Source organism: Peromyscus eremicus, chromosome 7, assembly GCF_949786415.1.
Source record: "Peromyscus eremicus chromosome 7, PerEre_H2_v1, whole genome shotgun sequence".
Taxonomy (NCBI): domain Eukaryota; kingdom Metazoa; phylum Chordata; class Mammalia; order Rodentia; family Cricetidae; genus Peromyscus; species Peromyscus eremicus.
In genome coordinates, this window is record NC_081422.1 from 59,463,179 (window position 1) to 59,478,629 (window position 15,451).

General features: G+C 49.3%; 1 protein-coding gene across 6 annotated transcripts in view; it reads right to left on the reverse strand.

The window, feature by feature from the left end:
- Slc24a1 (solute carrier family 24 member 1) overlaps window positions 1-13,313 on the reverse strand; it is a 28,168-nt gene extending 14,855 nt beyond the window's left edge. For 4 of the 6 annotated variants that reach the window (XM_059266976.1, XM_059266977.1, XM_059266974.1 and 1 more), the window contains exons 1-2: window positions 11,502-13,313; window positions 235-288 (exon numbers count right to left, since the gene is read on the reverse strand). In XM_059266976.1, coding sequence (XP_059122959.1) covers window positions 235-288; window positions 11,502-13,313 — 1,866 coding nt within the window. The remainder of the gene's footprint in view (window positions 1-234; window positions 289-11,501) is intronic. The other 2 variants (XM_059266978.1, XM_059266975.1) reach the window with 1 other exon arrangement.
- Between the last annotated feature and the right edge of the window lie 2,138 nt (window positions 13,314-15,451).

Genomic DNA, 15,451 nt, shown 5'->3' on the forward strand with positions numbered 1-15,451 from the left:
GCTGAGAAGCCCTCACCACACAGCCTGCTCCCCTCCCCCTTAGGAGGTAGCTCCCAGGAATCTCCCAAGCCTCCCAGGGTGGACCACGTTCCACAGCATTGAGACTACAGCACCCTGATGTGCACACATATGCTGAGACCCTGAGGTGTCCCCCACTCATACCAAGACCCACCAATAACCCTGCTCAAACTGGGACCCTGCAATGTCTCCACTGGGTAACCTCCACACACCCACCTTCAGCCTCTCATTATCCTGTGGCTCGTTTTCCTCAATGGCGCCATCGCTGGGCTGCAAAGGGGAGCAAAGTTCAAGAGATGAATCACAGATGTCATGGAGAGACTCTGCCCTACCTGTCCCTCTCTCTGGGGAAGCTGCCCGTGCAACCCAGAAACACCCTGGAGCTAATCCGTCTTCAGAAAACATCTCAACATGCCGGCCACCTTTTGGCTCAGATGTGTTGCCTGAAACGGGCATCCCAGGCTCTTCCTCCTCCTGTTTGTCCTGCTTTGGCGCCTCATGCTTCAGGTCTCCATTTAAATGTCACCTTCCTCCCGCTGTGCTTCTCTTACAGATGCTTATTCTTTGCTGTCCTAGCATTCCCCCCCTCCCCGATTTCTTTGCGTGTGAACAGACATGGTAAAGGTGCAGTGTATTTATTAAGTGGATGGAGAGATTCACTTCATCTGTTTCTACTCCTTTCTATCCATGCCCTTCCCCTATACCAAAGATGACGCCTCTATGCCTCTCTGCTGACCTAAATCTTATGTTCCTCCTTAGGAAATGCAGGGTGGATTCTTGTATAAAGCTTTCTCCCTTGAGGGGCACCCCACCCTCACTCCTGCTTGCTAAAACAGCCCTCCCCTTGAAAGTTGGGCAGCAATAGCACATCTTGTGATTCTAAAATCTTGCTTTGAGGTCAGGTAAGTACTTATGAATTTGGGAAGCTGTGAGGCCACCTGCTGAGGAGTGAGACCACCCTACACACCCAAGATGAAGAAACATGAAGTCATTAGACTCACTTGGCATTCGTAGCCTTGAAATGCCATTTGAGTGATATGTGAATTGTCTATTCAACTAGAGTCCAATCATTCATCTATTTTTAGAGATGAGTGCACTAGCTAAGCCCAGGTAGTCCAGCTGGCTTTGAATCTGTGGTGATCTTCCTGCCCCAGCCTTCTTTACAGAGTGCCAGCCACTAGATTCTGGGTTTGTTTGTTTGTTTGTTTGTTTTTACCATGCAGTGAACTCGTGATGTAGTTGGCTCTGGTTCCCTTGACCTGTGGCTCTCCACAAAGGTGAGGAGGGTACATACACAATCCCAGGTGGCCTCTGCTACTGTCTTTAGGCACCAAGGTTATTAGCAGTTGCCCAGTGACTGTCTTTACATCCCTCTTCCTCCCTCATTGGCCAGCAAGGCCCACCCAGAAACGGAACAGCCTCCTTCTCTGCTCAGCTCTGAAAATACAGAAAATACCACCTGACCACAGGCCACCCACTCTTATACTGAGCTATTATAAGGGCCTGTGTTGGTGGTTATAGGGAGAAAAGATATTTAGGACACAGAGTCTGTGTTCAGAAGGAATGGAGACAAATCACACAGATACAAGGCAAAGCATAGCACGCACGGGGCACAACAAAAGAGGCAGAGATGGTGTCGCCCTGTGCGGCCAGCGGCCGGCGGGCGGGCCGGGAAGGCTTCCTGCAGGCGGCACAGGGCTGGGAGGGCTTCTGAAAGGTGGGGAAGGCTTGAGTGTCTAGATACTGCTGTTAAAGAACGGGCGTACACGTGAGTGAGACAGCTGAAATGACCAAAGTGGGTGTGAAGGCGGAGCTGTGCATTTTCAGAAGGACCCTAACTTTTTCATGCCACACCTGTAAGTTTATTGAGAAAGAAGAAAGCTTCTCACAGCACTAGCTTCTACTCTCCTGCCCATCCCACCGTTCATCAGGTCCAACTTTCTCCCATTGAGTCTTCTACAGGCACAGATGTGGGGGCATGCTACTTTGGGGACTGTCCCCAGAGAGCCAAGGGACTGACCTTTGCCCCATGGTGCACAACTCTAATGACTTTCTACTGTTCAGACTTATTCAAGCTAAAATACTTGTGTGTGTGTGTGTGTGTGTGCATGGGCAGTCTCAGCACGTATGCACTTCTAGCTTTGAAGCTTTTTGTAGGGGGATGCGTGATCTTGCTACATAGCCCTGGCCAACCTTGAATGCTGAGGTTACATGAATACACAGCTCTCAGCCATTTTCTTCCTTTAAATTACTACGATTTGTTTATTATTGTTGTTATTGTTGTTTTGTGTGGGGGCTCAAACACATGTTTGTGATGGGGGTCACATGCGACAGGGTAAGTGTGTGTGTGTGTGTGTGTGTGTGTGTGTGTAAGTCAGAGGACAACTTTGTGGAGTTGGCTCTCTTTCCACTTTTTGTGGGTTCCAGGAATCAAACTCAGATTGACAAACTTTCATGTCAACCTTTTTTTTTTTTTTTAATTTTTAAAATTTAATATGAATGGGTGTTTTGCCTACATATATGTATCTGTACCAGGTGCATACCTGGTGCTCAAGAGGCCAGAAAAGGGACCCCCGGAACTGGGAGTTGGAGCCCCTGGCACTGGAATTACAAATGGCTGTGAGCATGTTCTTCCCTCTGCCTCACTGCCCACACCAGTGAAGCAGCAGGCCTGGCCTCAGGCAGCTCAGTTTGGCCTCCACTCTCCAGCCTCCAGACCCAGAAAGTCTGTGAGTCTGGATCTGTTCCTCCACCCCCTCAGCACAGTGAGTTTCCAAGCACATCACATCGTGTCCTTTCTCTATGTTCTAGAAGCCTCACTGTCCCCTGGAGAGAGAGCTGGGCTTCCCCTGAACCAGCCTCCTGATCGTCCACAGTGCAGTGCTACAAACAACTTTGGGGGATGTTGTTTGGTTTGTTTTTCAAGACAGGGTTTCTCTGTGTAGCCTTGGCTGTCCCAGAGCTTGCTCTGTAGACCAGGCTGGCCTGGAACTCATAGAGATCTGCCTGCCTCTGCCTCCCAAATGCCGGGATAAAAGGTGTGTGCCACTGCACCCAATCTGGGCCTTTCCCCAGCGCTTCCCCACATTCACATTTTGTTGTTTTTCCTACATTGGAGTTCAAACTCACAGATCAATATGTCAGACAAGTGCTCTACCACTGAGCTATAGCTCCAGCCCTCCAAAAGTACCATTTCAACAAGCTGTTGCAGAATATTCCTTCACACTGTGTGAAGATGTATCACTGTGATTGGCTTAATAAAGAGCTGAATGGTCCATAGCTGGACAGGAAGAGGTTAGGCGGGACTTCCAGAGACAGAGAGAACTCTGGGAAGAGGAAAGGTGGAGTCGTCAGCCAGACTTGGAAGAAGCAACATGGGCAGTACAAACAGATGAGGTACCGAGCCGCACGACAGAATGTAGTCTAAAATAAATGGGTTAATGTGCATTATAAGAGCCTAAGCTAAGGCTGAGGTTTTATAATTAATAAGAAGTCTCTGTGTCATTATTTGGGAGTTGGTGTCCAAAGAAAAATCCAACTACAACAAGCAATGGACATAAAGAAGTTGAAGTGTTTTGCCTTCTTTTTTGAATACTAACTGCTTGGTGTGAATCTCACACTTTCTTGTTCACACTTCTTTCAAATGTTCACGCTGCTGGTGCTGTGGCCACACTCTGCACGGCACAGCTGCCCGCCGTCTCATTCCTCACAGACAGCCTCCGTTCCTGCGGCCTCAGCACGTGATGACAAGACCGCACTCCTTCAGGGCAGATTCCTGCATCCTGCTCTCCCAGCCCTCTCCTGACCCTCTGCAGTACCTTTAAAGATGGTTCTGTTCTGTTTGGGACTGGCCTGTCTGAGTAAACCAAGGCTAATGTAGCAGACAAGAACCTTGGTCTCCTGGACAGAGTAGGGGCAGATGGCACCCAAACCTGCAGCCTGGGTCTCCTCTCACTTGAAGTCTGAAGGGCTGTGCCATAGATGCCCATGGTTATCAGCTCTCGAAATGGGAAGTGTTTGCATGTGTGCCTGTGTACCATGTGTAGGATGCTATAACTTCGACTTCTCCATCTTCCCCACCCAGGAGAACTTTTGGTGCAGCTGATGAAGCTTGGGCTATGGGTCTTCTCTCCCTTTACACACCTAATCTTGTAGAAGTGGTTTTATATTCTCCTTCTCGATGAGTATCGGGTCCCACAAGAGCCAACTCTAGTTTCTCCATTAGACTGAGCTCCAGAAAAGCTGAGAGTGTGTTTCCTTTGTCACTGTATCACAAACCTGACAGGCATCCCTCAAAGACAGGCCATGAGTATAAGACAGGATCCTTTAGGGTCTACTCTTTCGTTCACAGAGCTTTGATCCTCCCAAGCACTGGTTAGTGATTCACAAATTCATTCTGCACGCCCAGACCTGGCGCTCCATCTTCAGGCTCTAGTGCGCACCCGCCTCCTGGGCAGTCAGGGAAGCTGCCAGGCTCACCGCTCCAGAGCAGAGCTCCTGCGTTTCCTGAACCAATTTTCCCTCCGGGCTTCTTTGTGGCTGGCACCACCGTTCACTCTCCACCCATGCCCAAAAGCTCAGCACCATCCCATCCCTGACTTCTCCCACCTCCCTCCTCATCGCCAAGTTCAGATGATGACTTCTCCAGAACACCTGCCACAGACAACTGTACATATGTGTGCACATGGGATGCAGCTTCACCCGCCTCGATGTCGTTATCCTGCACTCAGTGGTGGTCCAAAGCCAGTTGATGGAGAGTTTCAGAAACAAACAAATTGTAAATTCTAAATTGCATGGTGTTCTGAGCTTGGTCCATTCTCAGGCTGTCCCTGCCCATCCTGCCTGGAGCATGAACCATCTCTGTGTTCAGTGTATCCGTGTTATGGATACTAGTCACCCATCAGTCATTTGGTAGTTACCTTAGCTATCAGATTGTCCTCATTTTACAGTGTTTATATTCAAGCAACCCTTATCTTATTTAATAATGGCTCAGAAGTACAAACACAATGATGCTGGACATGCAGCTATGCCAAAGAAAAGGACTACAAAGTAAATGTTATAAATTTTAGGGATGTCAGTCAAGTGGAGCTCATGACATGGCATCTCCTGTGGCTAACATGAGACTACTATATGCATGTGCATGCGTGTGTAAACACACATGCACAGCTAGACCACTGGGTGTTTCAAACAGCTCCTAATCAGACACGCTGCTGCTCCCGCTTCCATTACTGCGCACCTGTAACTCCTTTTCTACATGGCAATTTTGGAGTGACCTCTGAAACAGGACTCTGTTAACCCCTTATTGTACCTCCAAAGAAACCCAGACTCAGTATCCGATTCCCAGGCCCCCTAGCCTCCCCGGCGATGCCCTGTACCGTTCTCCCTGCCTTACTCACTAGCCACAATGACGTATCAGGTTCTTCCAGCCCTGGGCCTTTGCAAGCTCTCTTCCTTCCTCCAGGAATTGCCCAGTTCTGTTCTGCAGCTCACTCTTTAGACTTCTCCCCCAAAGAGCCTCCCCTGCTCCCCCTCAGCAAGGGCCCCCACCACGCTGTCACCGTGCATCTCCCTCACGGTGCTCCTCACGGGGCCCCCACCACGCTGTCACCGTGCATCTCCCTCACGGTGCTCCTCACGGGGCCCCCACCACGCTGTCACCGTGCATCTCCCTCACGGTGCTCCTCACGCTGAAACTCTCTTATTAACTTGTCACTCACACTTATTGTCCATATATCCACGCCTCCCCACTGAACAGTTGCTTGTTGGGTTTTTCCCCGGTTAACTCAGGCGGCAGATCATCTAGAATGCATGCTATTCTTTGTGGAGCACCATGAATATCAATTTGATATTTAGTCCCATCGAGTTCCATAGGAGAAAATGCTACTGTGTTGTATGAATGCCCGTAACACCTCAGCTACAGGCACACACACACACACACACACACACACACACACACAGACACAGACACACACACACAGAGACACACACACACACACACACACACACACACACCACACACACACACACACACACACACACGACCGTGGAAACGACAAGCCGTCGAGCTGGGCTCGTGCAGATGTTTGTGCTGTGCTATTAATATTTGCTTCTCATGCATTTGCGATGTCATCTGCCGCCACTGGCCAGTAGGGGAGCTTGAAAAGTTGTATGAGGAAAGGTCCGTGCTAGACAAGCAAGCACTCTTCCACAAACTGCAGTCCCGGACCAGGGGGGAAATGATTCAAAGACTGAGAATTCTGCTGGGATTAGTGTTGGAGGCCAGGGCGAGCTATAGTAAGGGGAGAGACAGAGAGGAGGGGAGGAGGGAGGGAGGGAGGGAAGAGAGAGAGAGAGAGAGAGAGAGAGAGAGAGAGAGAGAGAGAGAGAGAGAGAGAGAGAGAGACTCCTTCCATCTTTTTCTGACAATTAGAAGGATGCCAACAACTAGTTAAACAATGGAAGGCCGTTCCTCGGCCCAGCCAAGATGAGCTCTTTGCAGTACAGTGGCTTCTCTGGAGCCTAACACGGGTGGGACCCACAGAAGTAGGAAGGGCCAAGAGGGCTGCTTCTTGTCCGTAGCCTCCCAACTCCGCAGCAGGCAGCTGGCTATACGGGCCGCTGATATGACCCTTCAAGCTAAACATCAACCCTGACAAGAAACGGGAAGACCAGCCTCCACAGGCATGCCTGCTTTGCCTCTGTGGAGTCGTGCTGGTTGAATAAGAAAATTCCCGCTGGGGAGAAAATAGGCCCCAGTGTATTCAGGACCAAGTGCCAGGCTTTTCCCCAGAACTTCACATCCTGAGAATTCTTTGGTGCAGAGTGTAGAGATGGAGTTTCTACAAGGACTCATATCCTTATGTCCCCGTTTGCTATTGGCACTCCATAGGGCTGCTCTTCTGTCCATGGCTGGTTCTTCTGGCTAAGCTCCGCACTCCACATGCGATGAGGGGTCCATCATCCTTGGATGGCAGTGAGTTCTCTGGTGAATGTTGGCTCTCTGTGACTACATGGACAAAGAAGTCCGGAGGTTTGCCATCTGGGGCCAGAAATAATACACGGAGAGCTTCAACACTCAGTATAAAGTTTCAAAGAGAGCTAAGTGAGGTTGTGGATAGCATTTACCATTACCTTACTGGGGTCATACAGGCACCTTTCACCAGCCGATATGAATCTGACAGTGTTGTCAGCTTTGAAATTTTCAGCTAATGTCAAAAGAGACACTCTAAAATACTATATATGGGCTGCTGAGATGGCTCAGAGGGTAAAGCCTGATGACCTGAGCTTTATTTCCTAGGACCCACATGATAGAGAACCAACTCCTTGGACCTCCACACATGTCCTGTGGTATGTGGAAGCATGTGACAGATAAAACAAATAGATGTAAAGACTTAAAAACTAAAGAGTGTGTGTGTATGTGTGTGTGTGTGTGTGTGTGTGTGAGAGAGAGAGAGAGAGAGAGAGAGAGAGAGAGAGAGAGAGAGAAATACTAAATATATTTTTCTGAAAATAATCTTAAATACATTTTATTAGAACCATGGCCCCCAAGAAACTCCTTCATTCTGATTTGAGATACTCCAGACAGAATGTGACATTCATAAAATGAAAAGAGCCGGGCGGTGGTGGCGCGCGCTTAATCCCAGCACTCGGGAGGCAGAGCCAGGCGGATCTCTGTGAGTTCGAGGCCAGCCTGGGCTACCAAATGAGTTCCAGGAAAAGGCGCAAAGCTACACAGAGAAACCCTGTCTCAAAAAACCAAAAAAATAAAAATAAAATAAAAATAAAATGAAAAGATTGCGGAGCTCAGAAGCCCGGCTGCACCCATTGGCTGACTGCTTAAGGCCTCCGGTGGGAGGAAAACCAGTGGCCACTCCCACTTACTCCCCGGGTAGCTAATTACTCTCTAGCTACAGGGACGCCACTGAACTGGGAAAGGGGGTGTAGCTTGCAAAGCAGAGGTTTTCATGGCCTGGCCTGAGCAGAGTTTGCCAGGCCTGGGCTGTCTCACCCCGATCACAGTAACTGAAGGCCTCCCCGGGAACAGCAAGGGCTCCAGCAAGGATTTGCTTCCTTGAAGTTAACTTTATTCCTCACACTGCTTTTCGTCCAGGCACTTACTAATAAACAGTGTAGAGTTGCCTTGACTTGCTCATGGAGCAGGGGGTGGTTAACAGAGCACCTAAGTTAAAACCCAAATATACTGATTCACTATCATCACTAAGTATCACTGACTGGCTGTGTGACGTTGGACAGATTAAGTGCCCACTCTGTGCCCCCATATCCTCATATGTAAGATATGGATTACAGTCTATTTTTTTTTTTAGCATTTAATAAGAAATTGTTGCCGGGCGGTGGTGGTACACGCCTTTAATCTCAGCACTCGGGAGGCAGAGGCAGGTGGATCTCTGAATTTGAGGCCAGCTTGATCTACAGAGTGAGATCCAGGACAGCCAGGTCTACACAGAGAAACCTTGTCTTGAAAACTCAAAAGAGAAAGAGAGAGAAATTGTTGAGACAGTTGTATGTGGAACGGACCCTCATAAACATGGGTTTCCTTCTGGCTCCCACCTGTCAGTAAACTGGAGTCCCTGAACTGTTGGCATTCCTGGAGAAACCGAGCCAAATACTCACAGACTAAGACTCTGAGCTCAGGTTTGGGACACAGATTGCTTCCCCGCTCAGTGGCGACAATGACACTGATATTGCTGTCACTCAGAGGAAGAAGGAGGACCTCTTCTTTTTTTCTCTCCATTGTGTTTCTCTCCTTGCTTGGCTCTTACTTCTCAAGACGCTCTGGCCTGGAGGACCTCACCTCACCAGCTCTGCTCCTTGGCTCCCAGCCTGCCTTGCCCCATTTCTCTCTGACTTCCTCCACTTCAGAGTCATGGCTGACTGAGGAAACCCAGTTGTTCTGATGTTTAACTAACGGACTTCTCCACTGATGTTTGACTAAGGGACCCATTGATCCAGGAGAGCCACAGTCCAGTGAGGAGAGGTGGGTGGAGAGGAGGTTGTTCTAAAAAACACTTCATAGGTAAGGGGAAACAATTTTGTAGGGCAGGCACAGACTTAACATTGAACCACAGAAATGGAAGCCCAGCATGGAGTTTGCACAGAACTGCCTCATGGATTCAATGCAGTGGCTTGTCCTCACGCTGCCAGTGAGATATAGTACAACTTACATCCCTCTGATCAGCTCATAGATCTTGGCCAGTTAATCCAGACACAAACGAGGGTAGTTCACTCTTTCTGTAGCCAAAAGTCACCCCAGAATGGAACTCTAAATACATATACATATACATACATATGTATATATATATATATATATATATATATATATATATATATACACACACACACACACACACATATATATGTACCATTTTTAAAAGCTATAGTTGACTTACTTATACCTATTCTTACATGGTGGATATTATTCAAGGCAAGTCCAGAGTATGCATCCTAATTTTAAATAATGTTGAATTTACCTTCAAGTATAGTTAGTAATTAAACTTTTCTTTAATAATACTGTCAATTAAAATCCTACTAAGGTGCTGGAGAGTTGGTCAAGAGCACTGGCTGCTCTTCCAGAGGACCCAGGTTCAATTCCCAGCACCCACACGGCAGTTCACAACTGTCTGTAACTCCAGTTGCAGGGATCTGACATCTTCACACAGACAGATATGCAAGCAAAACACCAATGCACATAAAATAAAAATAAATAAATTATTTTTTAAAAATCCTACTGAATTAGCTTCAACACAGAGTAAGAAAACAGTTGGAATCAACCCCTGCTTACTGGCAAAGAACTGCTATTATTGGCCTCGGGCAGCCTCTTAAGTGGGACAAATTCATGGGTTTTCGCTTCACTTACTTAGTAAGCTTTGCTTTGATGGCCTCGCTCGGGCGCAGCAGAAATTTCAGAATGTACTGAGTTTCAGTGAAAGCGGACTTGCTACAAAGAACCAGGAGGCAGGTCAGAGAGGTTTTGAACACTGCTGTCCTGATACACACCAGGGGTTTTCTCAGAGACGCCGGGGCTCCAGAATGAATCCTGGCGTAGGAGGAGGCTTCAACTCTGCAACATGGAGTCACCCTGTCTCTAAGCCTGTGGCTTCAGAGCAATAGCCTGGCAGGAAACTGTGGTGATTAGGGAGTCGGGGGCTGCATCTCACCAGTGCTGACCCCAGCCGGCCATGTGACCCTGAGCAGCCCTGTACCCCTTTCTGCGCCTTGGGTAAATGGTAAATGGTTGCCCAGGTCAGACAAATAACCACTGTGCTGAGCGCCGCCAGAACTGAACTCATCTGGACTCAGACATCATCATAAAAGTCGGAGTTAGGCAGGACCTTTTGGTGATGAACTGGACTGTCATTTCCCCTACAGACTGGGGAAGGGTCCAGAAGAGACCCATCCAGGTCATGCCATTAACTGAAAAGGAGCATTGGATTAGAACTCAGGGGATCTGGCTCTTGTTTCCATGCTCTGACCAGAACACTGTGTTATTTCAAAAATTCTAAAGGAAGCAGTTTAATCTCTTGCCTCCTGTTGCTGAGATTGGTAGCCGTCCTGCCCACTCATCAAAACTGCTCGCGATTAAGCAGCTAAGTCCCATGCTCTTTGCACGCAAAATTCCGCTCCCACCAACAGCCTCTCCGAAACCAGAGAGACAGGCTATGAGCCAGTCTTTACCCAAGCACTCCCTCCAGGAATAGGAAAGAAAGGGGTCCCTACTTGGGATTTGCTTTCAGAGATGACCTCCCCAATCAAGTCACTGAATCATCCAATGAATTTAAGCAGGAAAGCCTCTCATAGGGGCGGAAAAGCTCCAGGATCAGCAGGTCCTGATATCAGGCCTCCAGTAGACACAAAGTGAGGGCTATGCCTGAGGGCTGGCTTGTCAGCGAGTGGAGCTCTCCTCATCTCCAACATTAAGGGGGGAAATATCTCCTTCCCCAGATCCCATCTACGTCACACTCTTCTCCAAGGCCAGCCCGTGAACAAACATACTTGAAAATGATGTCGCTGCCTAAACTCTGAACTCCGTGTGCATGGAAGAGATTACCATTCCCCATCCCCCCACCCCCTGCCTGGTATCTCTTCTTTCTCCAAAGCTGACTCAGATGGCATTTCCACACATCCAATCAGGCCAATCTGGGTTCAAACCCTGACTCCACTGCCTGCTGTGTGACCCTGGATGAATGTTTTAACTCCTCTCCCTGCTTCGATTTCTTTTTTGAAAATAAGGATCACAGTCACAGCCAGTGTAGAGGATGACTGGGGAAGAAGCACAGTCACACTTGCTAATTACAGAGCTTAGGCACACTGTAATGAACGGACAGCCAGGGGATCGAGCAGTTCCCTCTTGCAATCTTGCTCTTTCTATGCTTTAGTTCTAGCGCCCCCCCCCCCCCCCCCCCCCCCCCCGCGCCTGTCCTTTCAGACCCAAGAGGCCTGGGAAAGCCGGAGCCAGACTGCCTTACCTTGCTGAGGTCCCCCAGGGCCATGACCTTGGCTACTGGCCTCCTGCTGAGCTGCTCTTTCACCCAAAGCTCAATCTGCTTGTTCCACTTCATGGTGAACACATAGAGGGCGTAGGCCAGCAGCAGCAGCAGGCTCTCCCACCAGGCAATCAGACTATCCAGGAAGAAGAGAATGAGCATGGACAAGTCAAGGATGTAGAAGGAGACATCACGGAACAAGGGCCACCAGGTGAGATTGAGGATCTCCCGGGAGAAGAGGGCACAGGTGCCAATCACAAAAAGGATGTTGAACACAGCAGAGCCCACAATGGTCCCAATCCCCACGTTGCTGTGAGAGATAAAGACACCAATGAGAGAGGTGAAGAGCTCGGGGGCTGAGCCTCCTGCGGCCATGAACGTGGCTCCCGCCACATCCTCAGAGATCTGCAGCTTGTCTGTGATAACTCCCAGGGCTGGGACGAAGTACTCGTCGCACACAATGGCCAAGGCCACAAACACATACATCATGCCGAAGATGTGCAGGGCCACCCAGCCCTGTCGCCGATCCTCCACACTGAACAGGTCTGGGGGGTACTCTGCCTTGTGGTGGAGGTTTGGCCAGCCAGGTGGTAAAGCCGAGGGACTGGAACTGGGTGCCTCTGGGAACAGGATATTTGTCATGCTCGGAGATGAGGTCATGGGCACAGCTGGGGCTGGCTCCACAACCACACAGCGGTGGACCTGTGTGGTCAGGAGTGCCTTGCCTTTGGGAGTTACTGGGGCACTGGGTGCTGTGGGAGGTCTCTTTGCCAGCTCCCTGTTGGTAGCTGAGGCAATTCTAATGGTCGGGACCCTGGTTCCGGACAAGGGTTTGCTGATTCTCCAGGCAACAGTGGAAGCTTGGATGGTTGCTGGGGTACCACCCATCCTGCTGTTCACTGTCACTTGCTCCTCAGACGTGGCTGGGGTGTGCTGGGGGACTGCTCCCTGGGGACCAGTAGAGCTGTTTTGTTCCTCTCTTCTAGGACTGACCAGGGTGTTCTCTTCCTCCAAACTTGGAGAAGTTAAGAGGCTTGCTTCTACTTCAGGGGTTAAGAAAGTTGGGGTGTTCGGAACCACTCTCTTGAAAGAAGCTGCGGTGGTTTCTTCGGCTGTTCCCTCGGGAGGTCTGGTCTCCAACAGCCTGTAGGTTGCCATGGTTTTGCTGTCTTTCTCTGTTGTTGTGGGGGTGGTATCAGACGGTGCACCTGCTGGGGATGAGGTATGCTTCCTTCCCTTTTCCCTGGAGTGAGTTGGGATGGAGTTCCTCCTTTCTCCCCTGGGTACTGGGGTATAGCTTCGTATTCTTTCTCTGCCTGACGTTGAGATGAAGTGGTACGATGCCCTGCTAGGTGTAGGGGGCGTGTTTTCCGTTTCTCTTTCTCTGCCAGCTCTTATAGGGCTGTAGTTATTCTTGGGTGACGTTGGGGTGATCTTGGTTGTTCTGGGTGGGCTGGGGGTGTCCTCCACTGTTATGCTAGGTGTTGCTTCATCCCTGATCACTGTGTTTTGGGGTGCCAGCATCTCACCATCTACTTCAGAACTAGCCTCTGGAGGGTCACTGCCCACCACTATCATCTCATCACTGGGGAGGTCCCTGCTGGCCAATTTAATAGACTGTTGGGAAGAAACTTTTGTCCACATTGAGGGGGAGTTCCAGGGTCTCCTCAGGTGCTGATAGGTGGAACCAATGATCAACATTCCCAGGAGGAAGAAGAGGCGACTCCAATGAAGCCTCTTTGGTCGTCGGGATAACCGCCTCTCCTGTGTCCCCATCCTGAGCAGTTTCCCCATGGTGGCCAGTTATGTCTGGCTACAGCTGGCCTTTCATTCTGTCCAGGGAGAGGCAGAGGCTGCTCTGGGATTCATGTTGGTAATCAGGAAAGATTCCTCCATGAAACCCAGCCAGGGGGTATCCACAAACCTAGAGAGGAAGAGAAGTTATTTGCCTTCTTCTGGGATCCAGAACTTTCTAGAAAAGCGTCCCAGGGACACAAAGTATCACTCAGAGAGCCTTGTGGTGGAAGAAGTTGTTCTGCAGGAGCTAAGCACCCTTGCCCTCCATTCCAGGGTGTAATGCCTGCTCTTGGGAGAGAGTATTCTCACTCTGTGGACATGCCAGCAGTCCAAGCTTCTGAGTGAATTCAGGTAGGCTTTGTGGGCTCCCTGCAAAGAGTCTCCCTGAACCCCCCAGGTCCAAGCCAAAGTTACTGGGAGCTCAGTCATCCATAACTGGGGCCCAGGCCACAGATCTCAGCTTCTCCAAAGCTAGGCAGGCGTGACTTTAAAGTATAGATAGCAAGAGAAAGCAGTGAATGGCGTAACCGTGGACAGTAAGTACGGCTCTGTATGCTCATGTGTGTTATTTTTTGCTGTTGGGGCAGTTGGAGTTTGTTTGGGACTCTTTAAAAATGCTTATAGTGTCTCATCCAAAGAGGACAAAGTTTAAAAGTCCTGGGCTTCTTACAGAATGGTGTGGGATGATGGAAGGAAATGAGAAATGGAACCAAGGCTGGGACTCTCCACTCTGCTGCCTGCCAGCTGTGCCCTCCTGGGTAAGCGGACCTTAGTGCCTCAGCTGTGACATGGATATGTGTTGCTCATGCAAAATTGAGCTCCAGAAGGACATCTGTGGGAGGGAAGCTGAGGACCACTGGCCAAAGGGAGACATAATTTTCACTGTACATTCAACTAGATTGTTTTACCATGTGTAAGCGTCACATTTTAAACATAATTTTTGTTTGTTTTGATTTTCAAGACAGAGTTTCTTTACATAGCTCTGGCTGTCCTGGAACTCACGTTGTAGACCAGGCTGGCCTTGAACTCACAGAGATCCACCTTCCTCTGCCTCCCGAATGCTGGTATTAAAGACATGCACCACCACCACCATCAATGGTTTAAATGTAATTTTTGAGACAGGGCTTCGTGTAGCCCATACTGGCTTTGAACATAATTTGTAGGCGAGGATGACCTTGAACTTTTCCTCCCGCCTTCATCTCCCAAGTGCTGAGATTATAGGCCTGTGCCACCATGTTGACTTTGTGTGATTTGGGGGGATTGAATCCAGAGCTTCGTATTCTAGGCAAGCACTCTACCAACTGAACTATATCCCAGCACATTTAAATTTAATTTAATGGTAAGAATATTGTCCATATAAATAATAATGCCATTTAGGTTACAGGAATTCTGAGAGACCAAACACACGAAGTCTATGAGAAGTGTTAGACAGAATCGGGAGCTCTTGGGGTTAGCTTTATACAAGGATGCAGGAGGAAAGACCCTCAGGGAAACCTTATTTTATAAAGGGCCTTGAGACCCAGACCCAAAAAATATCCGTTAAAACTCTACCCTGTGTCCAACTGCATTATACAACAATTACTAGAATTGCCTGGTTTTGTGAAAGATAGTAATATATTAGAAGTGGGTTGAATAGCACATAGGGTCTGTCTACTACAACTCCCCCTGTGAGGGGAGAAGAGATGTGATTCGCTGAACTTCACACCGCTCCGAGGGACCCAGACACGAGCCTGCACTGAATCTCCTGGCGCTTTTGTAAACAACACAAACTGGCAGTGCCAATGTGCCAGCCTACAGTATAACAGCAGAACCATCCAAGTGGTGGGAATAGTGAGCTCCCCCCTTTGTCCTGGGTTACCCTCACCTCTCCCTGTCTCCCTCCAGCACCCTGCCCCTTGCCTTGAACTCAGCACTTTGCAGCCAGCCCACATGCACTTCCTACAGAAAGTCTGGAGGGCCTGTCTCTTTCCCCTGTGCATGTGGCCGAAGAGCTGAGCTGGTACACCGGCTGAACCTACCTGCCTAAGAGCACCATTTACCTTCAGACCTCGACATCTGCGTCTTCCAAGTTCTGGAAACTTGTCAGAATCCAGGGTCTCGGAGAGTGGGTCTGAAGCTGGACCACAGGGAACACC